Consider the following 24,585-nt stretch of genomic DNA (forward strand, 5'->3'; position numbering starts at 1 on the left):
CAGGCACCGCGGGGTCTCCACCGCCTCCTCGCTCCCCTCGGGGACGTCCCTGGGGTCTCAGCAGGCACCACAAGGACCTTTAACGGCGGTGCCAGCGAGTTTTCCAAAACCCAAAGTCGCAGAGAGAGGTGGCATTTTGCAGCGCTCGGGCAGGGGATCGCTCTTTGCCCTTCCAAGCGCTGAAAACGAATCCCCCCTCTCCCCTTTTCATCCCATTGAAGACTTGACAGAACCTCCTAGCGCTCTGCAGTTGGAATTGGCAGGTCTTAAATTAATTGACTGCAATTTTACACAACAACATGTTTAGCTGAGAGCTGGCCCGCGGCCCGCTTGGCTCGCCACCGCTCCCCAGACACTTTTCAAGCAACCTCCAAAACTTCACAACACGGCGGAGGCGAGGTGAGCGGGCTGCCAACGTGACCCGCTCCCTGCCAAAAAACCAGCCCCGCTTCTCCGCGCCCCCTCCCCGACCCTTCTCCGGCTCCTCCGCTGTTTCCCCCCCCCCCGCTCTCGCTAATGGCTCGTTAAATTATTCTCATCGTCTCCGAGGACTCCGCTCCTCCGAACGCGGAGGGGCACGGCGCAGGCTCCGCTCTCGCTGGGTTTCGGGCCCGCTGCTTTGCCACGGAAACGACAGCGCCGGGACCGACGCGTGCAACAGGCAGGAGAAAAGTCAGGTTTGTATTTCGGTCCGCTCCGACACGTTCCTGCGCTCCTTCCACGTAATGCCCCAAAGGACGGGGCCCGAAGCAAAAGCCAATGTCACGGTACCAGAGCATGGCAAGCGCCCCGGGGTGCTGTTGTTCGGGATCCCAAACACGAGGACGCACAACCTCAGCGCCCAGGAATGAACTGGCAGGCTCCAGCCCACCTCCAGCCCTCGCCAGGAGCCAGCTCAGCCAAAAAACAAATCACGCTCTCGTCAGCGGAGCCGGCACCGCCGCTCGCACGGGGCCAAAACTTGGGGTCGGCACGGCTCACGGGGACCAGCCCCTGCCCAGGTCCCCGAGCCTCCTGTGGGATGCTGACGGGGCCAAACACAAACCCCAGGGACCAGCCAGCCCTGGCTGCAAGCCCTCGACCGATCGCGAGCAGGAAGCACCCCGGTGCCGGGCACCTCTCCAGGGCACGGCCGCGGCACGGAGGCGTGCTCCCGGCGGCCAGCCGTCCCGGCCGGGCTGCGGGAGGCCAGGGGAGGATTTTCTCCGGCTCTGCCCAGAGCCTGGGTCAAGCAGCTGATGCTCCGCGAAAGCCAAATTGGGGGCGGGTTGTTTGTGTGATTTCGTTTCTTGAATAAACAGAAACATCCTGCCCGTGATTAAGAGCCTTTATGAAAAACACGCCAGCGCCGATTGCCGCAGCTGGGGCTGGAGGTACCGCGGCCCCTGGGGGGCAGAAAACAAGAGGGCTGGGCTTCACGGGGGGTGAGCGCAGCTCCCAGATGGATTCACACTGCCGCAACGTCCCAGGCAAGTTTCAGAGAGAGAAATCCTCCCCAGGAAATCCTAGGATGGTTCCTTTCTCCCAGAAATCAGCATTTTTCATGCCAAATCTCCCCAAGCCTCCTCTTGCTCCTGCCCCCTCCGTCAAGCCCACGACCCAGCCAGGCTACGAGCAGCTCACGTGCCATGAACCACAGACACGGCGCAGGTCAGGGGCAGCCGAGGTGCTGCCATCACCTTTAAGCATTAATTCTTTCCTGTATCCCCTTCTGCCCGTGGATATCAAAGCTCTCCACACACCCTCACGCCGCACTCCGCCTTTCGGCTGCGGGCATCGCCAGCCGCAGGTCACGGGGAGGAGAAACCCAGACGAGCGAGCTGACCCTGGCCCCGCTCAGAGACAGGCAGCACGGAGCTGAGCTCTGCCAAAAATCGCTCTGCCAAAACTCGAGGACCTGCAGGACTCGTGTGCCTGCCCCCCCGCGGCTCTGCAGCCCCCGCCGCGCACCGCAGAACACATGCTTTTGGTTAACTCGCATGGGCCGAGGAGGGGGGGGGGAAAGGCACTGAAACATCCCTCACACACACACACGCACGTGTGAAAACTCAAGTTTTTAAGTTTCTCCTCTTGGCAAGGCTCAAAATAGGCCAAGGTTTCAATTTTTTTTGCTGGGAGGCTTTAAAAATGTATTCCATCCAAACCATCCTCGAAACATTCTTGACATTTATTGCCATCAGCTTTTCCCCCAATTAACTGCCTCTATGCAACTATCATCATCTTGATGAAAAACATCTCCAGAAACCCATAGACCAGGAAAAAAACGTTCTTTCTCTTGCTCTGCTTCTCCCTGCTCACAAACATGAAGAGAATGAGGGAGGAGAGGGGGTCAGGAACAACATTTCTGCCTTGACAGCTTTGTCCAGCGAGAGCCACCGCTGGCTGCGGTGCTGGCGGGGACGTGGGAGGCGATGTTTGGACCGGCACCCAAAACCTGATCCCCAGGCACCCCATACCCACAGCACTGACTTTACAATGAACGGACCAAATCTCATCTGGAAAAACCCATTTTTGGTGCTTTCAGCTCAGCTTGCAAGGCTCGCAGCGCGCGTGGGACAGGCGCGAGGAGCAGCTGAGCGGGGAGGAGCGGAGCTGCTCCCGTCCCCGGGAGGCAGGCACCAAACGGCACCTGGGCGGATACGGTGTCAGAGCAGAGCTCTCTGCAGGCTTTTTAATCGCTTCCATTTCCAAAATGGAGCAGAGGTCTTGTTTCAACAGCCTGCGCGAGCAGATGTCAGGCAGAAAGGTTCAAAAGGACAACAGCGGAGAGAGAAAGGGAGCTGAGCCACCGAGCAACGACGCATGGGATTTTGGTGATGCACTGCGGTGTGAGGGGGGGGCAGAGAAGCCCCTCCATGGCTCACCACCTCTCGTGTGAGCTGGTGGGACACCGATGCTCCCTACCTCTGGATCCAGGGACCGAAGAGAGGACAAGGTGCAGGGGGATGTGCTCCAGGCACCCTGAGCGCGGCGGCAGCTCCATGAAGTGCCCAGGGACGTGGGTTGTCTCTCTCCTGGTAAATCCTGGTCAGAAATGCTGCGTCTGACACAGAGCCGAGTTACTGCACCTCAGTGAGCCCTCCTGCATCAGACGAGCCCTGTAACCATCCCACATGTGCTCTCCGCCACCCAGACAAGCCACATTTTTCTTCCCAAGTTTGGCCAAGCGCGCTTCCCTCGGAGCTTGCCTCGATTCCCTCCGTCCCTGCACCCAAGGCAGTAATTTTTGCCCTCTTTTAAAACCAGAAGGACCAAGAAGCCAAAGATCCCACGCCAGAGAGCCCAGCGATGCAGCTCTCCCAGCCCAGGCAGCTCGCTCCCCAGGTTACTTGCTCGCAGCCCTCGAGTTTTCAGATTTAAGAGGGGGAAGGAGAGGCAGGAAGGAAACCCTCAGCTAAGACATGGAGTGTTTATCTCACCTGCTAGAAGAGAAACACGTCTTTAATTTTAAACGTCGAGCGTAAAAACAGATCCCTTGAGGCTCATAAACATACCAGAAAGAGAGGGAGAGTAACACAGAGAAACCCTGGGGAAATAAACAGAGAATTCAATTTGGGGAGTTCCCATCCCTGGAGCCGGGTGGAAATCACCCCCACAGCCCTGTAGCTGGCACAGGCCACGCAGACGAGGTGCGGCTTTGTTTGTTTGGGGGGTTTGTGGTGTTTTATTTGTTTTGGTTTTTTAAGGTCTTTGCTTATTTCTCAAGAAACACCACCGCGTGCAGCACCGTCCCCGAGAGGCCAGGTGGCGAGCCCAGCCAGACCCCAGCACACCGACCCCAAGGAGCGGGGAAACGCTGCTGGGCTGAGACACAGGCCTGGATTTTAGAAGATTTTAGAAGGTTTTCGGCCACCGATGGAAACCAGAAGGCCAAGGAGAAGCCAGGCACTGAGCCAGCCCCAAGGAGGCCATGCCCCCCAGCACAAGACCTGCTGCAGCCGCAGCCCCCAGGACTGCAAGGGGCCTTACCAACCGCAAGCTTGCCCGCGAGTGCCCCTGCTGAGAACAAAATCCACCCTCGGAAGGATTTGGCAGCACCCTCCAGTGCAAATTCAGCTTCAGGGCCTGTTTGGGAAGAGCATCACGCATGACACGAGTTTGGGGGAGCTGAGGTGGCAGCGGGGCTGCTGCTGGGAGGACCCACAAGGGAGGATCCAAGGAGGATTTTGGAGCCAACACACCCCTGGTTCCCCCAAAAACACGAGCAGGGTCAAAGCCTCCGAGGCTTTTTGCGCCAAGGGGCTCCGGCGAGGTGGCACAAATCCAGCCCACCTCCGGAGCAAGCAGCGGGGCTCTCCGACCTCCAAACCGCCTCCTTGGTCGCTTCACAAACCACTTTTGCCATCCCAAAACCCAAACGTGCTCTCCCTATGAGGCATTGCACCAGAAGTTACCGGCCCCACGGTGAACGCCCCAGGAGGCACGGCCAGGGCAGGGGCAGGGCCTCTCCCCTCTCCGCATGGCACCGACTGGATCCCCCTTCCCCTGGCTCATACCCCAAAGAGGGACCGCTCAGGACATCCCCGATACCCCAAAAGAAGCCGTCCCGGCACACTTGCTCCCCCACGGCCACGGGGGATGCTCGGAGGTGCCGGCAAAGCAGGGGGAAGCCGTGCGGAGCCAGGGGCCTGCACAGCGCCGGCGCCCAGGATAGCACACAAATTGCTTCATTAAATTTCATCACATTAAGCCAGTTTCATGAATTTAACATTGTCCCCGGACTATTGTTTGTCTGAAAATTAAATTACGGCAACATTTGTTGTTTCAACGAGTCTGTCAATTACAAATGAGGCCGGAGGAGGGGGATGCGGGCGCGGGCAGGTGATGGCACTCCTGGCTCCGGCGGCGGGGTGAACGCAGCCCCTGTTTCCCAGGAGGATGGAGAGGGGAAGAATTAGGGTAACACGGTATTTCTCCCACAGCCGAGCATGCCAGACACGGAAAGCCTCACCACTCTGGATCCAGTACGGGCTCTGATGGTGGTGCCCAGCTCTGCAGAGCACCAGGTTGCGCCCCTCCGCGCAGCACCCACCCCACTCACGTTCACCCGAGGAAATCTGCACGCTGGTCTGGGGCTTTCCAGACTGCAAAGCCTTGCCACAATGGGGAACCTGCAAAAATTTCTCGTTTGTTCTTCCTTTTCCCTTGAGCAGCTCCTCTCTGCAGTATCAGAAACAAAGGTGACAACCTTTCGCTTCGTGAAGAAAAGCGTCAAGCCCAGCGGACTATAAATAGCACCCAAAACTGCCCCGCACCCCCAGCTGAGGGGATGAAATGAAGACGAGTGAACCAACAGCTCCAAGGTCAGAGAGACTGGTGTGTGTTGTTTTTTTTTTTTCCTTCCCTTTGTTCAAGGTCTGGTAATTTTACCAACGTAGGAGAGCGATCCAAAATACATCATTACGGTGGAAGCTAATAAAAAACACACGGGCTTCTCAGCCTGCTGTGCCTTTTTTCACTCTGGTGGGGATCACCACGGGGAAGATGCTGCCCCAGCACCAGCTCCCTGCTGCCTTCAGGTTTCTCGGGACCCCCGGTGCCATACACGGAGCAACCAGCGGCCGCTGCCCTCAAGAGCGCCAAGAGCAGCAAAATTAAAACACTCTCCCATTACCCAGCTTCGCCCCGTGGGGTCCTCTCTGCCTCTCCGGTCCCAACCCCAGCGCCATGGGGTGGGAGCTCAGGGACGTGCAAAGCTTGGAAGCACCTTGGAAGGAGAAAGGAGAAATGCAAGGCCACCCTGGGGCCACCAAGCCAGGACAAACCCCTCAGGCACTGCTAATCTGGGCTGCTGGGGCTGCACGAAGGCAGGCGGGATGCCAGCACTGCCCTGCGCCCTCCCTTTTCTCCGCTGCCTTTGGTGGGAGGCCGGGGCTATTCTCCCACCTGAAAAGCCAAAATTAGCCAGCTTTCCAGCCCGTGAATAGGCACAATGGCTCCAACAGGAGGGCCTCCACAGCGCCGGGGCCTCCCAGCTCATTTCCATCTCAGCGGGCGGTTTCCACCCTGCCCTGCCCCGCTCTTTGCCGCGAGGGGCTGTGACTGCATGGCCCCCCGGGTCAGGGTGCCCGGCCACAGGCAGGGGGACACACAGGGGTGCTGAGCAGCCTCGGGCTTCACAGCCAAACGAAGCCTGTCTGCTCGCTCCTTGCGGCGCACGTCTGCAGCTCCATCCCCAAGCCTCACGTCCCTGTGCCACGGGCAGGGTCCTGAGCGAAGGGAAATGCAGAAAGCACCAAAAAGTGCTGGAGGTGGACACGCTCCGGAGACGGTCACATCCCGGAGGCTCCCAAAGTCACCTTGGGGAGGGTGCCCAGGGCGATGCCCCCGCCGGCCGATGGACGGGGCTGCGGGGAGCCGGGAGAGGCGCAGAGTCAGCGCTTTGCGCGGGGAAGGGCTGAGCCTGGCGGCCACGTCCCCGCCTGGCAGCGAGCCCGGCTCCTCTCCGCCGGCTCCTCACCTGCCCTGCCGGCTTTGTGCTGACTGCGGAGCAGATGGGGGGGGGGGGGGAAGAAAAAAAAAAAAGAGTTATGGAGGTAAAGAGCCTGGGGCAGCCGGGCTGCGAGCTGCAGGGGCTGGAAGAGCCACAGCGCAGAGGGCAGCGGGGGCTCAGCCCCATCCTGCTCGAGGCGGGGAGCCCGAACGCAGCGCGTCCCTCCCCAGAGTCACCCGAGGACGGAGCCGGCAGCAGCCCCCCCCCAGCCAGTCCCAGAGGCCGTGGGTTCACGATGAATTTCTAATTGTTTCCTCCAACAATGAGACATCCTGTTCGGAGCTCGACAAAAAGCCAGCGGGGCCCCTTCCTCCTGAGCTTGCCGGGGCGACGCCGCGCGCTGCCCGCCACGAGCGGGAGGCACGGGGGGGCTCCGCGCCCCCTCTCCCCATCCACTTACCGGGGCAGCGTGGCCGCCTCCACCTCAATTAAAGCAGCCAGCACTTAACGAGAGCTCTCGAGGCGGCTGGGAGCACCGAGAGGTATTTGATGGATTCGTCTTGGCAGCCGCTGGACACCTTGTCGTGCCCAGAAATGATCGCCACTGACCGGGGAGGACGCGGACGCAGGCTCCCAGGCGCCCGTCTCCCTGCTGGGGAACGGGGCCGAATCCCCCGGGGAGCCCCGTACGTGGTGGGCAGGGGGAGCGGGGTCCCTGTGGGATGGGACGGGGACACAGAGGGACGAGGCAGCAGGAACAAAAGGCCCTTGTGCGGCGCCGCCAGCTGCCTTCCCCGGCTCCATCGCGCTCGCCCATCCAGCCGGGCTTGGGGGCTGGGGGGTCCTGCCCCATAGCACCCCCAAAACGCCCCGTGCCCCTATAGAGGGCTGCCCCACAGTATGGTGCAGGGGGAGGCAGGTGGGCTGCGGCAGAGATGCTGCAGGATCTGCCCCAGGTGGCTGAACACACTCGGCCCCATGGCACCGTCCCCAAACGTGGCCACGAGCACCAAAGCTGCCCCCGGGAGCGGGGTGAGGGCACCTCTTCCCCTGCAAGGGGCCAGCTCCGTGCAAGGACGGGGGGGGTGGGGGGACACAAGGGGGTCACGAGGGGTCCGAGCCCTCCCTGCGCCCCGGGAGCCGGATTTCGGGCAGACACAATGGGCCCCTTTTCAGCCGGAGCTGCTTAAAGCTGCCCTAGCGCTAAGCAGAGGCAGCGTGGAAGGAGCCGCGTGGCCGGGGGGGCCGGGAGCCTCGTGCCTCCCCCTCGCGGGCTCACGTGGACCCCGACCTCCGCTGGGTGATGCCAGCCCGTACCCGAGAGGCTGAGGCGTGGATTTGTGGGTTGGAAAGCCAGTTTTGGCGAGTTTTGCTTTCATGTACAAACAGCAACACCACTGAACCGTGCTGGGGAGCGCCGGGAGGAGGACGCCAGCCCCATGCAGGGCTGCGAAGCCTCCCCAGACAGCCAGCAGTGAGGTCTCCACACCCCCAGCTGGGCCCCCGGAGGCCAGGAGAAGCTCCCCCTGTGCGCGCACCTGCCCTGAGAGCAGAGCACGGACACCCTAAGGCTCTGCCCCAGCCGTCAGCCCAGACCTGCCCGCAGCGGGGTGCGGCTCCAAGGGGGACGTGGCCCTTTCCAGGCACCCACCCGCCCTCCCAGGGACCTGCAAGAGCTCAGAAGAGACAAATCAAGGCCACTAGACGCTCTCCAAAGCCAGCAGCCAAGCAGTGGGTGAGCAGCCGGGCACAGCCCCCCTGCAGGAGCCATTCTACCCCCCCAGACCCACACCTCTCCTCTCTGGCAGCCCCCGGCCCTATATCCGCAGGCAGCGGAGCTGCCCCCTGCCCCAACACCCAGCACGTGCCCAGCAGAGCCCCCGCTCCCTGCCGGCCCGCAGGGGATAATTCCTGACTCACAGCACAGCTGGGGGAAGGGGGGAGAGGAAGAAAGCAGGGGGCTTTTTACGAGGGGAAGAGATCTGGCTTTTAAAACGCCGAGAGGGGGGAAAAAAAACCCGTTCCTTGGAAGGAAATGAAGCAGCACAGAAAGCACCGGTGCAGCCCCAGGCAGCAAGGAGGCGAGACACGAGTTCCCAGCGAGTTCCCAGCACAGGGCCAGCAGGCAACGGGGAAATTCCTGCAAAGCCCCCGCCAGTGGCCTCCTCCTGCTGCACACAGCCCCTGCACGGCGCTCAGCCCCAGCCCCACAGCCCCGTTTTAGGGTCGCACAGCACAGAAGGAACAGGGGCTGGGAATTCACCTTCCCTCTGCACGGGAGCCCCCGATCCTCCCCAGGAGGAGCAGCGAGGTCCGCGTGTCTGCGCACGGCCAGGGCTGGCCCACTTAGCGCGGAGAGTTTGTTTTATTCTTTATTATTATGATCATCATCAGAGCGGAGAAGCCAAGGAAACCAAACAAGGGGCCGGTTCAGCCGGGCCTTCCGTGGGAGAGGATAAACAAGCCGCGGAGAGCGCGAGCCGCAGGGGGGAGCGGATTCCCGGCAGGGACGCGCCCTGATGGGTTCGCACCCGAGGCCATCTGCTTTGGGGACGGGGAAGGAGCTGAAGGGATTACGGGGGCAAACGGGGCAGCCAGAGCTGCAGAGACAGCCTCCGAAAACGAGGACTCAGCCGGCTGCAAGGGGCACCCGGGCGCTGCAGCACACCCAGCTCCTCCCAAGCCACCGAGACCCTTCCCGAGCCACCTCCCCACGAGGCTGCTCCAAGTCCCACCACCCAAGAAATAACCTGGGGGCACCCGAAACAGGGTCGCGGGCTGCACCGGAGCTTGAGGTGGCCCTAAGGCAGCGCCTGGTTGGCAAAAGGAGGAGCGGATGGTGAGCTAACAAAGGCACACGGACCCGGCCCTACAGCCCCCAGGATGCCCAGTTCTCGCCTCCCAGGTGCTCCCCGCGTGTGCTTCAGCATCACCCGCCCTCACACCACTGCCCCACGCGCGCTCAGAGGATGCAACTCCTTGTTGCGCCCCACGACCCTCCGAGCGCCCCTGTTTGCGCTCATACAGCAGCTTTTTGCTCTCCTCCCTGGGAAAGGCAGCCCGGGCACGGCTCAGCCCGGCAAAGAGGCTGCAGCGAGCACTGGTGCCTCCCCGGTGTCGGCCAGGCGCCGGGAGCCAGCCTTGCGCAGGTTTCCCCCTGGAAGTCCCCGCAGCAGCGTGCCCGCAGCCCCGTGTCACTTCCCCATCCGCCGCCCCACGGGGCGCAAGGGCAGGTCCCCGACGTGCCCGCAGACAGCACGCAGACGTGGCTCACGCCCAGGGCCGGCGGCACGGCCAGAGTCAGTCACCCCCGCCTTACTCACCCCGTGGCGGGGCAGAAATCCCCAAACCCCGTCCCACAGCCCCGTGACCGCTGGCAGCAGGCGGCGAGCACGAGGGAGCTGGGGGCCGGCCAAAGACAACCGCCTGCCTTCGCTCCGACGGCGCCCCGCTGTCATTTTTCCCCCTGGAACGACGGCGTCCCCTCCCCGGATGCCATCTGCATCAGTCCCCAGCACCACGACCCCCCCAGTAAGCCTCTCCCAGGGGGACAGGGGGGACGGGGGGGGACAGGGGACAGCTGCGGGGCACAGCAGGTGCTGCCCGGCAGCCTCCCCGCCGCGCCTGCTGGCAGCACGGCCGCGGGGCAGGCGGGCTCGCGTGGCTTTTTCGGGGGACAAAGGCGGGCTCTGTCTGCACGCAGCAGCCTGGACAAATGCTGGGCATGGGAGCTGCCATCCAAGGAAAATCCAGACGCAGCCGGGACTCTGCCCTGACCTTACCCCGACCCAGACGGTGCAACCGGGGCCCCCTGGTCTGACCAGCACCCACCGCGGGGCTCCTGGAGCACTCAGCACCCGGCTGTGCCCCGCTGCGGCTCCCCGGGCTCGCACGGAGACGCCAGCGGCCACGGGATCACGCGGCGTTATTGTAGGGTCTGACCAAATCCTCAAGCTGGAGCCCAAGGGGCAGCGGCACGGGCTCACAGGGGACCTGTCCCCTGGCTGGGGACACGCCGGCACCATCCGGGGACACACTGACAGCCCTCCCCTCCCTCCGGCCCCGCAGACAGCGGGATCAGGTGGCTGCCGAGGCAGCGTTTTGCTGCCCGGCCGGGCAGCCCTGCGGCAGGACGTTGGGGCTGAGCACCCCAAGGGCACAGCAGGGGACGGCTCCCCCGAAATGGGGTCTCCAGGCACCCCCACCCGGCGCAGCCCCTTGCTCCGCAGGGCACCCAGCTCCTCGCAGGGCAGCTGGGAGGGGGGAGCCCGCAAAACCCGCCTGGAGCCCTGTGCCGGGACCTGCCTCGCCATTCCCCATCGAGCTCCTGCCCCCTTCCCTCACGCCCTGCAGGGTCAGCGGGCCCCTCCGGCTCTCTGGGGCCGCTGGGCATTGGGACACACTGGTGATGGGGGCAAACCAGCACGAACAGCTCGAGGCGGCGCTGCAGAAGACGAAGCTGTTCAAACCGCACCTGGGCTCCAAGCCCCGGCCTCAGCCTCGACCTCGCACCCAGAGCTCAGCCTGCCCCCACCCTCGGCAGCCACCTGCACGTGGCTCCAAAGGTGCAAAGACCAGGGAAAAACTGAGGTTTTTTTTTCCCAGCTCTTCTAAGAAAGGGAAAAAAAAAAACAACACATCTTCCATGTAAAAGGCAACTGCCGTCCTCTCTAGATAAATAAGGGACGGGAGCCGTAACGCTGTCCCTGTGGCTTCGTGACCCCTCCTCCCACACGCTCCTTCCTCCATCCCCATCCTTCATGCTGGCACAGGCTATTTAACCCCCCCGGTGGGAGCCCAGCGGCAGGAGGAGCCGCCAGCAACGCGACGCCCGTCCCTCGGCCCCGATCGATCGATGGGGAAGGGAGGACAAGCTGATGGGGCAGGGAGGACGAGCTGCCTCGTCAGCTCCCCCTGCTCAGCCTGGCGCCGGGGAGGAGAGGCAGGAGAAGCAGCCAGGCAGGGGAACGCGGGGCACGGAGAGCATCACCAGCACCCCGATCCCTGCCTCGACGCACGCTGCCCACGTCCCCAAATGCGCTCCTAACCCTAAGTTTTCTGATTTCAAACCAATGTTTGGGTTTAGACAGCACGGAGGAGGAGAAGCGGAGAAAACGCAGGGTGCTGAGCCCCAGCGGGGTGCTGGGGTGTCCCTGCAGGCAGAGGGATGCGCCGGGCTCCCCGGCCTAGCCCCGCGCTCCCTGCCCCTTGCCGGGAGCAGCGCCGTGCCGCTGCCTGGCTGAGGATGCAGTCAGTGCAAGCTGTGTTTATCCGGGGCATGTACGGCTGTAATTATAGGCACGATGTTATGATAACAGGAAATCCGTGCCCTGTGGAGATGCAGCCAGAGAAACACACACACGGCTCTCTGCTAATTGCCGCCAACAAGCGGCAATTCTGTGCGGGGCTGGGGTACGGGAGGAGAAGGCTCCCCCACTCGGGGAGGTGGCTCAGGGCCACCTGGGGCACCCCGCAGCCCCCGAGGGCGCATCTCAGACCTGCTTCCTCCTGGCTGTGCCACAGCGTAACCCCTACGCCACAGGCACGACCCGACACGGCCACGCTGCGAGCACTGGACCCACCACCTCCCGAGCAATGCAGCCAGCCCTGTGTGCCAGGGCACCTCACCGCCGACCCAAAGGGAGAGGAGGCGTGAGGCAACACCCAAACGGGACACAGAAACCCCAAATCCCCACCAGGGCAGCTGGAGCGCAGCTCATCGTCCCCTCGGAGGACAGCATCACCTGGCACCAACTCCAGCTTCAGACCCTACTTTTTTCATTTCGGCCAGACTCAGGATGCGAAGGCAACAGATGCAGAGACTCCGATCCCACGACGGACCAGGAGGAGCAGTGAGGCTCCATCCTGCCCACTTCAGACAAACCAGCACTGCCAACCCAGCTGGAGCTTCCCCCAACAGCAGCACCAGCACAAAGACACCAGCACCCACCTCTCTGACCCTTTCCAGGTCAACAGACAAAGCAACACGGACACGGAGAGGCAGAGCCTGCCCCATCACAGCTACGGGGCAAACCAGCAGCCCTGAGAGACAACGGGGCGGACTCTGACCCACCAGCAGTCCAACACTCAACCCCTTTATGTTACAGCCCTCCGACATGGAGGTTTTGTGCGTTTCTTTGGCAGAGAACGACAACGGGGACGCACGCTCCCCACATCACACCAAGTCACACCGGGGGAGGCACAGAAATGCCCCCAGCAGCACAGCACCGTCCCCACCGGCACCGTCCCCACCTTTTTGATCTTCCCGCTCCGCGTGCCCGCGAAGATGACGGTCTGTCCCCTGTAGTCGTAGGCAGCCACCGAGGTCATCCCGTCCTCCTTGTCCACGAACAGCGGCGTCCCCTCGATGGTGACGGTCCCGCCCAGCGGCTGGTTAAAATCCTGGCCGCAGAAATTGTCGTCGATCTGCAGCGGCTGCGGGAAGGAAAGAGGAGAGGTGAGCTCTGGTGAGCACCAGGGACAAGGAGGGATCACGCCGACCTCCCACCCCACGGGAGGATGGAGCCAAGGAGGTGACGATTTCCCATCTCCCCTTGGCAGCGAGACACCTCGCTCTGGGATGTGGTTTGGGGAGGAGGTTGTGGAAAGTGTCAGGAATCCAGAGCCAGCAAAATAATCCCTGCCCGAGCAGCCCAGCCACTGCATTCAGCCCCGGGTGCCAGCACAGGACCCTGCCCTCCCCATCCCCAGTGTCACCACCATCACCTCGGCGCACGCAGCTGAGTCCTGGTGCGTGCGGTGAGGGCTGGAAGGGAGGCCAGGCACCCCGAGGCCTGGAGAGGCACGGGGTTTTCTGCTCCAAGAGGCTCCTTATGTAACTCGGAATTCAAAGGGGAGAGGTTTTTGGCAAGCAACCGCCTCCAAATGCGTGCCAGTCCCCAAGGGGTTTTAGACCCATTCAGCGTGTGCACGTAATGTATGGGGAAACGCCGCGCACCCGCACCAAGCGGCTCCAGCTGCAAACAACAGCCCCGCCATTTCCACCCCGAACAGGGACAACCACGGCCCCAAAACTGGAGGCCAGCACAGCCCAGGGCATCCGAAACCCTCAGGGAAAAGCCACTGTTGAACAAGGACGTGGACACACAGTCATCCCCTTGTGCTCGCTCCACCAACCCAAAGCCAGCGGTGCCGCTCCCGGCTGCGGTGCCACCAGCACCGTGCCAGCCCTTCTTCATCTGAGAAATGGGAACGGCTCCAGCCGGTCACGCTCAGCCTCCGAGGTGGTGTGGAGATGCGGTTTTGCTGGCTCAGTTCTTTAACTTCTGGTTTTGTGGGGTGCCTGAGCTGGGATGTGACCGCAGACCGACCGCCTTCCGCGCCTGGCCCCTGCTCAGCCTTCCCTAAACTGGGCGAGCTCTGGGTGCAGCCAGGCAGAGGAGATTCCCAAAAATCATGAATGAGGGACACCACACTCTTCTCTGTCTGGAAAGACATCTGCCAGTCTGCAGGACGAGTGGGAAGGGGGATCTGCAGCTCTCCGGCCCATCGGCCTCACTCGGGACCCTCCTGCACTGCCAGGCGCACGTTTCAGAAGAGCAGACCCGAGCAAGTTCTCTTCCCAGCAATGCTGGGCTGACTTTGAGGACCAATGTCAGACCTCGGGCTGCCTCCTCCTGCCTTGAACTGGCCACAAACCTCCCAGCTGCACCCCAGGGGAGCCTGGATGGCTGCATCCCCCCAGCATGGACACCCAAACGCCCCTTCCTCGGACAAGGCATGCAGCCAGCTGCAACCCCGAGGAAAGCACCCCTCGGTCCCGACAGCCTCGAGCAAGCCGGAGCCCGGCGAGCAGCAGCAGAGGGGCCAACACGACCCCAAGCACAACCGATGAAGGTATTTGAGCCCTGGCAGCCGAGGCGTCTCCCGTTCCCTCCGCACTCCAATTTGCAGCTTCCCCAACCTCATCAGCTGCTGAATATGCACGAGGATAAATGTTGATGGTGTTTACTCCTCTCTGCTTTGTCTCAACAAACTCTCTGGGAAACGACAAATACAGCTGCACTCCAGGGCCGCAAGGAGCACCCGCCCGCCGCCGAGATGCCGACACCACCTCGATAAATAATTACGCCGACAATTAGCTCATTAACAGCAAGCTGCCTCGTTAGGGAAGCGCAGGCAGGCACCGCGGCGGCGAGGTCGGGCCGAGCGGGCGCTGCGAGGGCTGGGACACCCCCGGCACCACCGCAGCCACCCCCCCAGGACCCTACCCCACAGTGAGGCAGCCTCCTCCTCTCCTCTGGCACAGAGCCGGGGCACAAAGCTCCCATTTTCCCCAGAAACCCGCCCAAAAGAGGCAGGACAGGTCGCAGACAGAGCCGGCCAGGAGCCGCCTGGCTCCGTGTCGCGCCTTGTCTCATCGCCTCCCTTCAGGCCCACTTAGGGAAGCAATGAGGGAGCAGAGGCGAGGCTCGTGCCGCTCAGCGTTATTAACTGGCCGGTAATTGGGCAGTTAATGGCAGCACACGCACCCCTTGTCCTCCCACACCCTGCCATTCACCCACCTGCCGGGGAAGCACCCGGGGACGAGCACCCCAAAGCTCCGGGGCCGGAGGAAGCAGCAGCCAGGAGCAGGTCAGCAGGGCTCCTCGCCCCAATTTTCGTTTCACCCTCACAGCTGAGCTCCGGACGGCGATGCCCACGTCGTGCTGGCACAGCTCTTCCCCAGCCCTGCCTTCCCTCAGAGCACTCCTCGGGGACGCGGCTCGCCAGCACCACGAAATCCCACTGATGTGCTAAAGGGCTGGACTTCCCACTTTCCAGGAGTCTTCCAGCCATAAATCCTGACCAGGAGCAGGAGAGCTCCTGGGACGTTCTCCATACAGACCAGGCGTAAATCCCGAGCGACTCCTGACTCAGCAATTTCATTCTGCCTCCTTAAGAAAAGCAACATGCCCTTCATTTCCTGGCCAGCATCCATCGCTGGGAGATCCGTCAGCTGCCACGACCCACCCCAGCGGTGGCTGCCGTTTATGAGGGGCACGGAGCTCCCTGCCAGGACGAGGTTACACGCTCCGCAGGACCCCATTTGGCTGGCTCCCAGCGCGGCGAGGGGCTCGGCGCCGCATCCAGCCGTGCCGTGCTCCGCCGCGCTCGGCAGGCGGAGCGGGACGGGGACGGAAAATGCCGGCTCCAGGAGAGGAGCACCACTACCTTGGCACTATCCGGCACGGTGCAGAGCGAGACCAGCACCACACAGCCCTGCTCTGCTCTTCTTTGGGGGCACTGAGCCCCCAGGAGGCAGCTGCCAGTGCCCGGCACGCTTCTCCTGCCACCACGAGGGTTGGGGTTACTTCTAGCACTCAAGAAGGAATGGTAACAAAGGGGGAACGATGCCCCCAAAAGGGGAACGTTTCAGCTAGATCCCAAATTCTCCATGGCCAGGACCTTCCCTATGGCTAAGCAACCACGGTGTGAAGCTGGAAAAACCACAATCACCGCACGTGTAACCACACCTCGCCTCCTGCACCGCGGTCGAGACCTCCCTGTCCCCGTGGCACAGCACCCCATGCCAAGCCAGCATTTCCCTCCCCATCCCACCACGTTTCCCTGGTGGGATGCAAAAACCACGTCTCCTGGTTTCCCTGCAAAAACCACATTTTGCAGCTGAGGTGCGTGGAGAAGCCCCTGAGCACCCAGCGGTGCCACAAACAGCCTTGTTCCTCGCAGCAGGGAAAACACAGCCCCCTGGGGACACATCCTGCCCAGCCTCGGACGGAGCACACGGGGGAAACTCCGGGCAGAGCCCCCTCCCCAAACAGGGGGACAGAGGAGCCGGGAGCGCACGGGGAGGAAGCAGCCGGCATCTCCTCCGCCTGAGCCAGCAGCTGTGCGACCCACCAGGCAGCAGTGTAACGATTTCATCATTTTCCACCAAAATTGAATTAGTTCAAAGCCAAAATCTGATTTGCGAGCCCAGCGCTCTTGACAGCAAACCCTTTACTTTGTCAGGCAGCTGTTAGCTGGCTCCTCCGGAGCGGCGGGGAAGGAAGGCAGGGCTGCTCCGCGGGCACCCCCGGCAGCAGGGCTGACCCCAAAACCCAGGACACAACGGGGTCTATGCCCACGCCCTCCCCTCCTGCCTCCTCTTGCCTGTATAAAATAAATCCAGCACCTGCACCCTGCTTGCTGTTTGGTGCCGTGCCCCCTGAGCACGCCCAGGGACCGGGGAGGTGGTGAGCAGGAGGGGACCAAACCCCCCTAAGGGACCCCAAGAGGGCAGGGAGCTGGCTCTCCTGGGCAGCAACGGGAAGAAGGCAGCCGAACTGGGAGGCTGGTGGCTCCCCGCAGCCTGGAACAAGCACAGCCAGGTCCTGGTACTGCGGGAGCAGGAAAAAAAGGAGCCAGGCACTCTTGGATCCCCTCTCCTCCTACCTGCACACCACGGGGAGGCCTTGCTTCCACCAAGCTGAGCATGGGACCAGCCCCTGCTGGGACCACCGACCTGTCTGACCCCCTCCCCACACCTCCTGCCCCAGCACCTCTGCCAAGCCCCCCAGCTCACACGTGCCACCTGCAAGGGTCCCCCCAGCAGAGACGTGGCAGACACCCCCTGTCCCTCCGAGAAACAAGCGTCCTGCCCCTCGAAACCAGCTCCCCTTTAGCCCTGTGCCCCACAGGAGAGCCAACAACCCGTGCCAGCACGCAGCCTCAGCTCGGGGCCACCAGCTATCGGCAGACACTGATTCAGCCCCAGCCCAGACAGCCTTCCCACACCAAAGCCGCAGTCTCCACGAGGAATGCGACCGAGCAAGCCGAGCGCTCGGCCCCAGCCGTGCCAGGCCCCCGAGCGAGCGCGGGGCCCCCCCCCGGGAGCACACGAGGCAGGTCAGGTAACCGGGACGGGGCCCAGGGCACGGCCAGCAGCCAAAAACCGCCCGGCCCGCCGAGAGACGAGCGCGGACTCACCGAGTTGATGCAGCCCAGCTCCTTGTTCAAGAGCCAGGGCAGCGAGAGCTTCCCTTCCCCTCTGTAGCACGACTGGATACGCTCCTTGATCTTATCCTTGATCTTCTTCAACGTGAAGAGGCAGAGCACAGACTCCTTGGGAGGCTTCACCCTGTTTTTCTGGCCCTGGGAGAAGATGGTGAAGAGGATATCCTCCTGCTCCGAGATGCCCAGGTACTTGGCCAGGGCCTTGCCAGGCTTGGTGAGGTAAGCGTCCTGGATCAGGCGGTACTCGATGCCGTCCTGCACGCAGCCGATGGGGAACTCCACGTAGGAGTAGAACTTGGGGTCGTCCACGCAGAGGCGGACGATCTTGGAGGTGAAAAACTGCTCCCCGGTGGAGTCGGGCGAGGTGAGCTGGGTGTCCAGCTGCAGGGTCAGGTAGTAAACGAACTGCTCGCTGCTGAAGCTGTAGATGTAGTAGATGTCGAAGGTGGGGAACTTGGAGAGCGTGTCCGAGGGGATCTTAAGCTGGGAAGAGACAAACTCGTCCTGGTAGACGAAGCCGAACATCTCCGCGTTCTCCTCGTTGGCCATCAGCTTGCGGCTGGAGAGCGTGGGGAAGTACTCCGACTTGCCGTCGATGGGCGTCCCGATGAAGAGCTTGTTCTGCCCGTTCACCACCTCGATGATGACCCCGGACATGGTCCCGGACTCGTTGACACTGGAGAGGTAGTGCTCCTTGCGGTGGTGGGGCTCGCCCAGCTTGAAGAGGTCGTCCAGCCGCAGGAACTGGCAGATCCCCTGCGAGGCGCTGCCGCAGGCGATGAGCCGGTTCCCCGAGTAGTCCACCAGCAGCAGTTTGTTCACGTTGTTGGTGGTGACCAGGCCGTGGGGACAGGACTGGACGCTGGGCGGAGGGTAACACTTCTCGTTGTCCTCCACCGGCCCCGTCACGTGCGTCCGCAGGAGCGTGAGGTTGTTGGAGAGCTTGTAGATCCGATTGACGGCCCCCACGTACACCTCCCCGGTCTTGTTGTGGACCACCAGGTGCGTCAAGCTCCAGTCTGAAACCGGGAAAGTCCTAAAGGGAGGCTTGGGGCTGCCTTCCGCCAGCGGTAGCCAGGTGCTCCCCAAGAGCAGCAGGGTCCAAACGTGGAGGGGCGAGCGGGGCTTGAGCCAAGGGAGCCGCATGGCGGCAGCGCCACGGCCGGCCGAGGCCATGTCCCCAAGCCCGGCCGCAAAATAAATAGAAACAAACCCAAACGAAAGGGGTGAGGGAAGGAAGAGGAGCTAACGGGACACAGTCTCTGCTTCCTCCGCGCTCGGCGTTCAGGGCATCACGGGCACCGCCGGTCTGGTCAGCCCTAGAGGGGAAAAGAAGAAGAGCGGGGTTAGGAGGCTTTCCTGCAGCGGAATCGAGCCTGCTCCACCCCACCCCGTAAGGTTTTGCTGTTTCACACCCTCCTAGCAGGCAGCGTAACAAAACGCCCCCACCATCCCCAGTCCCAGAGGAAAACCAGCAGGGACCCCCAGCGCCAGGACCCTCAGGATGCCGACAACCTCCCCGCACCACAAATCCCTCCCCACGAGTGGCCATGCACTTCGTCTCCCCAGCCTGGCCCCCATCACAAGCCTTGCCACCCGGGGAGCCCCAAAGCCCCCGGAGAGGGGCCAGGCCCTGCCTCCCCTCGCCGAGCCCCCTGGGGAGGAGCGGCGGCCGCACGCCTGCGGCAGAGCAGAGCAGAGCAGAGCGACGTGTCCCCGGCAGGCAGAGGCCTCGCGATGCGCTCCAGCACACCTCCCGCATACAAATGGCCCGGCGGGGCGTAGCTGGCCCCGACCTGCTTTTAAGCCCACCGAAGCATCCATCAGGGACCGGCTGCTAACGAGCCACGAGCGTGCCGGCGTGCAGCCCTGCACCGTTCCATCGCGGCACGTGAAAAAAAATCAGGGCTTGCTCCCAGCTCGTGAGCACAAAGGGAAAACGGCCCCATTGTCAGGCTGGGGGTGTCCTGGTGCCTGGCCGAGCGAGGTATTTCCAGCCCCATCCCACCTCACCCCCAGTTTAACTGGATGCTGGCACGCTGCTCACCGAGAGGACGCTGCTTTTATAGAGGCGAGGCAAATGGGGTGGGGAGAGGCAGAGGAAAAAGCACGGCTTTTGTGAATGAAGACAGACACAAATGGCACCAATTTACTACTCAAGCAGCGTGTGACCCAGCCTGCGGAGGGGAGCTGGGACTCGAGCCCAGGCGGGCTGCGTCCTCCCGGCACAGGGCTCCTGCATCGCCCGGACGGGGTGCAGGAGGCACAGCCCGAGCTGCTACCCAGAGGAGGATCTCAAAATTGCCTTTTAAAGGAGCTGGGAGCGTGGGGAGCCCTGGCACGCTGCCTGCCAGCCCTGCCACCTGCCTGCCTGACAAAGCCCAGGAGGGCTGCGGGCAGGGGGAGCTGGGGGGAGCAAGCAGGCACAGCACGGAGAGGCAGCGGGCTCCGAAATACGGGGCTGCCATCAGGCAGCGGGGAGCTGTGGGGAGGACGGAGAGCTCTGCATCTCCCCACGTGCTCCGTGCAGCCTCAGCTCCCTGCTTCATCTGGTGATGGTGCAAAGCCCCCCCCCCCGCCAGCAAGCAGCCCGGACACCTCGCTGCGAAGGTCCCCGGCCGGGAAGTGAGCTCAGCCCTTTGTTTCCCAGCCCAGCCTCGCAGATAAGACGCTCCAAAAGCGGGCGGAGGAAAGCCTCCCCTCCCCTCCTTATCACCCGTCTCTGACTCAGCTCGCGTGGGGATAACCCGCTCGGGGCCCAGCACGACAGCAGGATGCCCGGCAGGGAGTGGCGCAGGTAGGAAACGTGGCCCGCGGTGCCAGGACCTGTTTCATAGGAGGGCAGCCGGCACCACGCCAGCGGCAGCGCACGCGATAGCGGCAGGGGCTTGCAGCAACCGCTCTGCTGGCTCCTCCGTGCCCCCGGGCAGGTCCCTGCACCGCTTCCAAATCCCCTTTGTGGACGTGCCCAGCTCCAAAAGCTCTCCGTTCCAGCTCCGAAAGCTCTCCGTTCCCGCAGCGCTCCCAGCGCCTTCCTCCTCCCCACGCAGCAGCCTCCGAGGCTATAGCCTCGAGGGAGGTTTGGGCAACGGTGTTTGAGCACCTCGGAGGCTGAGCCAGCTCTGCGGGTGTGGAGCGAACCGAAACGTGGAGCCACCAGCCCTGGAAGTGACTCACGTGGTCCAAAGCTCACAGCCCTGCGGTGCTTTGTCAGGGCAAGAGGCTCCCGGCAGGGAGCGCGCACCCACACCCCAGGGCACGGCGTGCTGGGACAGAGCCGTCCCTCCCGGGGAGCGGTGACAGGCAGCCCCCCCGCCCAGCACCTTCGTTTTAGGACCTTATCAGTAAGACCACAAACGCAAGCACAGCAGAGCGGCGCTCGCCACCCCCTAACCGCACCGCGGCGCAGGATGCGGCCACGCCGCCGGCACAGAGCTGCTGGCTGGGGCAGGCGGCGGCGGCGAGCAGCTCGGTTTCCTCCCGGGCTGCGGGCTGCCAGGGGAAGGTTCCTGCCCACCGGCACGGCGGGGGCCTCCCTCGCGCAGCGGGCAGTGCCCAGCACCCAGGCCCAGCACCCTGCGCCATGCCCTGCACAAACAGCGCGGGTTTTGTCCTTGTCGCAGGGCCCAGCAGCTCTCCTCACGGTGCGGATGGGGTAGGAGGAGTAACAGCGGTGCTGGCTTCCTGGGTGCTTGACGTGGCTGTCCCCACACTGTCCCCTTTGTCCCGAAGCCCAGGACACACAGCCTGTGTTTTACTTTCTCCTCCAAACGAGGGGACTTCCTGGGGGCACTGCGCAACCGCACTCACCCCAGCAGCAGGGTGCAGCTCCAAACACCCCCTGCAACTCCCAAACAGCCCCCCTGCTTCCAGCAACGATTTCTGCAATTCATCCAGCCCCGTCCAGACCAGCTGAGACCCGCTGCACCCCACTACAGAGCTGGCAGCCCCAATGCAACACCGCAGCAGTAGAAGGACAGGAGCCGAGGGCGACAGGAGGCGCGTGCGCCCCAAACCAAACACAAACCCCAGCACGACCGCTGCTCTGTCTGCGCCGGCACAGGGAGAGGAACAACACCACGGGCTCTGAGATTACCATCTAAATGAAACCCGACTTACGCACCAGCAGCACGCCGCCGAGAGGAAGAGGAGCGGGGACAGGCGGCGGAGGTGGCATGGGAACACCGAACCCCTGCGCTGCTCCGCGGGGAAGGGCGAGCGGGACGGGGAAGTCGTTTTCTCAGCACATTTCTAAGTATTCATTGCTTCTATTTTCGGGAGCGGGTACGAGAGCCAGAGGTCAGGCTGCTGTGACAAATCAGGGCTAGAAAGCCCAACAGGAGATTCCCAAATTAATTTAGGGAACGGTTCCTCGGGAGCTGGAACGAGAGCAAAGCAAGGGAGAGCTGGGGCGAGCTGCGAGCAGACAGATGACAGTCTGCAGAGCTCCTCGGAGACTTCTGCTCCTAAATATACATCTGCAGCAACTTCTCGTCCTAGTGCCCTGACACCAGCAGGGGTTTTGTATAGTAAGACCTGCTTAAAGCAATCAGCAGTGGTTAAAATTAAAAAAATAAGAGAAACTACAGGAGAGGTTAGTTTGCTTTCTTCTCTTCTACGTTCCCAACAGCATCTTGCCCCAGGAGGACTTGGGGATCGCAGTAGGAAGCAAAACCCACACTGCAAACACGGCCACAATGGTCCCAAATGGTGGAAACCCCAAGCAGACAACCCAAAACCGAGCCAGTGTCTGGGCTGGGCTAAAAAAAATGTGCTGCAGCATGGGCCCGTGCACGCCTGCACCGGGGAGAGCAGCAGAAAAGGGACCAAACGCGCACCTGCCGCGGCGCCCCAAGCACGGAGCTCCCCGCAGCAGCCGGCGGCTCGTGCACGCACGTGGGGTTTCTCCTCTCTCACACGCACGTAGCAGGAAACCTGCCGTCAGAAACAAAGCTGACAAAGCAACTGCGCACCCGCTAAATCCACCCTGGCCCCTTTCATCCCACGCCGGAAAGGAAATTTGGTAACAGCCTCGCCTCGGCAGCGGCCAAGAGGCCAGCGCGGCTTTAGGTGCTGCTCACACGGGACCCGGCTGCACCACCCGCAGCCTCGTGCTCACACCTACCCGCCCCAAAGGAGCCGTACACTCATCAGGGAGCTGCTGCCCTGCCCACAAACACTCATGTCCCACTTGCTCGCTCCTGCAGAGACGGAGAGGGGCCGTGCTGCTCCCCCCCCGGAGCTGCAGGCTTCCCACCCCGCAGCACAGCCAGAAACCTGGGTTTGGGGCGGCAGAAGCAGCTTTGGGAAAACAGACCTCACTTTTGATAGCACAAAACAGGAGTGCTGGGATGGGTAAAACAAACCTTAAAAGGCAAAGGCCGGACAGAGCACTAAGGACCAGCTCTGCTCGCTTGGGGAGCGAGGCCAGCACGCTGCCTGGTGCTGACTCGGCACGGGCAGCCCTGCTACAAAGCGGCAGCCTCCACAGAAATTAACGGGGCCGTGGTCCGGAGCTGGCCACAGAGCATCCCCTGCAGCAGCAGGGCTGGTGCTGAGCATCCCCTGCAGCCCCCATCGCAGCTCGTGCTGCATCGAGCATCCTCTTCCTCAGGGAGAAGCAGCTCTCCAGGCTGCCCACAGCCCCGCAGGAGTGTTGCGAAACAGAGGCCGGGAGAGAAATCCGACGGGAGGGAAAACCCTCCTGCCTGACCCCCGGGAGGGCAGCAGAAACGGGACCTGACGGGTTTTTCTGTGCTTGATCCAAGTCACTTGCTGCTTTCGGACTGAGGGAACCGGCTCCATCTTCACCCGCTCGAGCTGCCTCGCTGTCAGTAATTAGCGAAAGGGAGCGAGGGGAGATGCTACGGAGGAGAGAAAAGCCCGCAGGCCACAGGAGAGTCGGTCTCACAATACGTTTGGTGTATTTTTAGGTTCGTCTGCCTGGGAAAAGCCTTGCAACAATAAGAAAAGGCTGGTGGTGTTACCGAGTTGGGAGCTGCACTACATATGCAATCATCTGCAGCAGGGCTGCGTTTAACTCCTTCCTGCTCCGCTCGCAGCCGTCGGGAGCAATTTGCTGGGTCTGTCCCCTCCCCGCAGCGCAATCACTTCAGACCTTACCCCTGGCTGGAGCCAAGCCCTGATGAAATCAGTGGCGAGCGCTGAAGCTCCCCCTCCAACCTGGAGCACAATTACCTGTATATCAGGGATCTCTCTCCTATCCTCCCTGCCCCGGGGCCTCCCGCTGGCCCCAGGCACAGCCCAAGGCAGCACCCTGCCTGCTGCCTGCGGCCCCTCTGTCCTGCCAGGACTTGGGCCTCTTTTATCCCAGGAAACGCAAGGAGGAGAAGCAGCCGTCCACTGCTCGAGGGCTTGACGGAGAAGTTTGACCCCCAGCACACAGGGGCACAAAAGAAGGAGCAGCAAGGAAACGAGGTGGCATTTCTCAGGGCACAACTCCCCATACCTGGTCCACGTCGTGCCACAGAGAACAGAGCTGGAGCCACCGCGTGTTGTCACCACTGAGAGGCTGCACACTGCCCTGCAGAAAGCCATTCAAAGCTGGCTCACCAGCGTTTCTGGGATGGTTTCTCCCAGCCCCAATAGCACAAGGCAGAGAAAGGCACGAGAACAGCCTCAGCAGGTCCTGCCAGCAGCACATACCCCTGCCGAGGACACCAGGCACAAACCAGGACCTCACACACGTGCCCTGACCACATCCAGCTCTGCTGGAGGCACAACCTGACGGCTGCCCTTCCCATTCCCCCCACAGCACAGCTGGCTGTCAAAGAGGCAGACCTGGGCCCTACAAGGGGCCTTCACCACACAGCCCCGAGCCGCACACGTATTTCCAAGAAGGAGAGCGTGCCCACGCTTCCCTTGAGCTCCACAGGGCCAAGAGGTGACCTGGTTTAACCCGGTTAAACCACAGCACCTGGAGACCGAGGCCCAGGCCCCAGCCTGCTGCCCCCCGCACGCTCCGTGCAGGCTGCCCGCCATCACACGCAGCGAAACCCCGCACCCAGACCCCTGGTGCAGGCCTCGGTCGTGGGGCTGCAGCCCCTAACAGCAGCACCCAGGGCAGCTCAAGGTTCACAGCCCACAGCGACATTCATTTGGCGACCTTGAGGAGACCAGGATCACCCCTGCCCAGACACGCAGGGTTTGGGAACAGCCCGGCTCCCCAGGACACC

At 62.6% G+C, this 24,585-nt stretch overlaps 1 protein-coding gene across 6 annotated transcripts in view; it reads right to left on the minus strand.

Annotated features, from left to right (window-relative positions):
• Window positions 1-24,585, minus strand: part of PLXNA1 (plexin A1) — a 107,474-nt gene that overhangs the window by 76,179 nt on the left and 6,710 nt on the right. For 5 of the 6 annotated variants that reach the window (XM_035546740.2, XM_035546737.2, XM_035546736.2 and 2 more), the window contains exons 2-3: window positions 17,363-18,708; window positions 12,686-12,868 (exon numbers count right to left, since the gene is read on the minus strand). In XM_035546740.2, the coding sequence (XP_035402633.1) occupies window positions 12,686-12,868; window positions 17,363-18,565 (1,386 nt within the window). In that variant the 5' untranslated portion in view covers window positions 18,566-18,708. Of the gene's footprint in view, window positions 1-12,685; window positions 12,869-17,362; window positions 18,709-21,512; window positions 21,531-24,585 lie in introns of those variants that run through there. The other variant, XM_035546739.2, reaches the window with a different exon arrangement.

The sequence above is a fragment of the Cygnus atratus genome, chromosome 10 (genome assembly GCF_013377495.2).
Source record: "Cygnus atratus isolate AKBS03 ecotype Queensland, Australia chromosome 10, CAtr_DNAZoo_HiC_assembly, whole genome shotgun sequence".
Taxonomy (NCBI): Eukaryota; Metazoa; Chordata; class Aves; order Anseriformes; family Anatidae; genus Cygnus; species Cygnus atratus.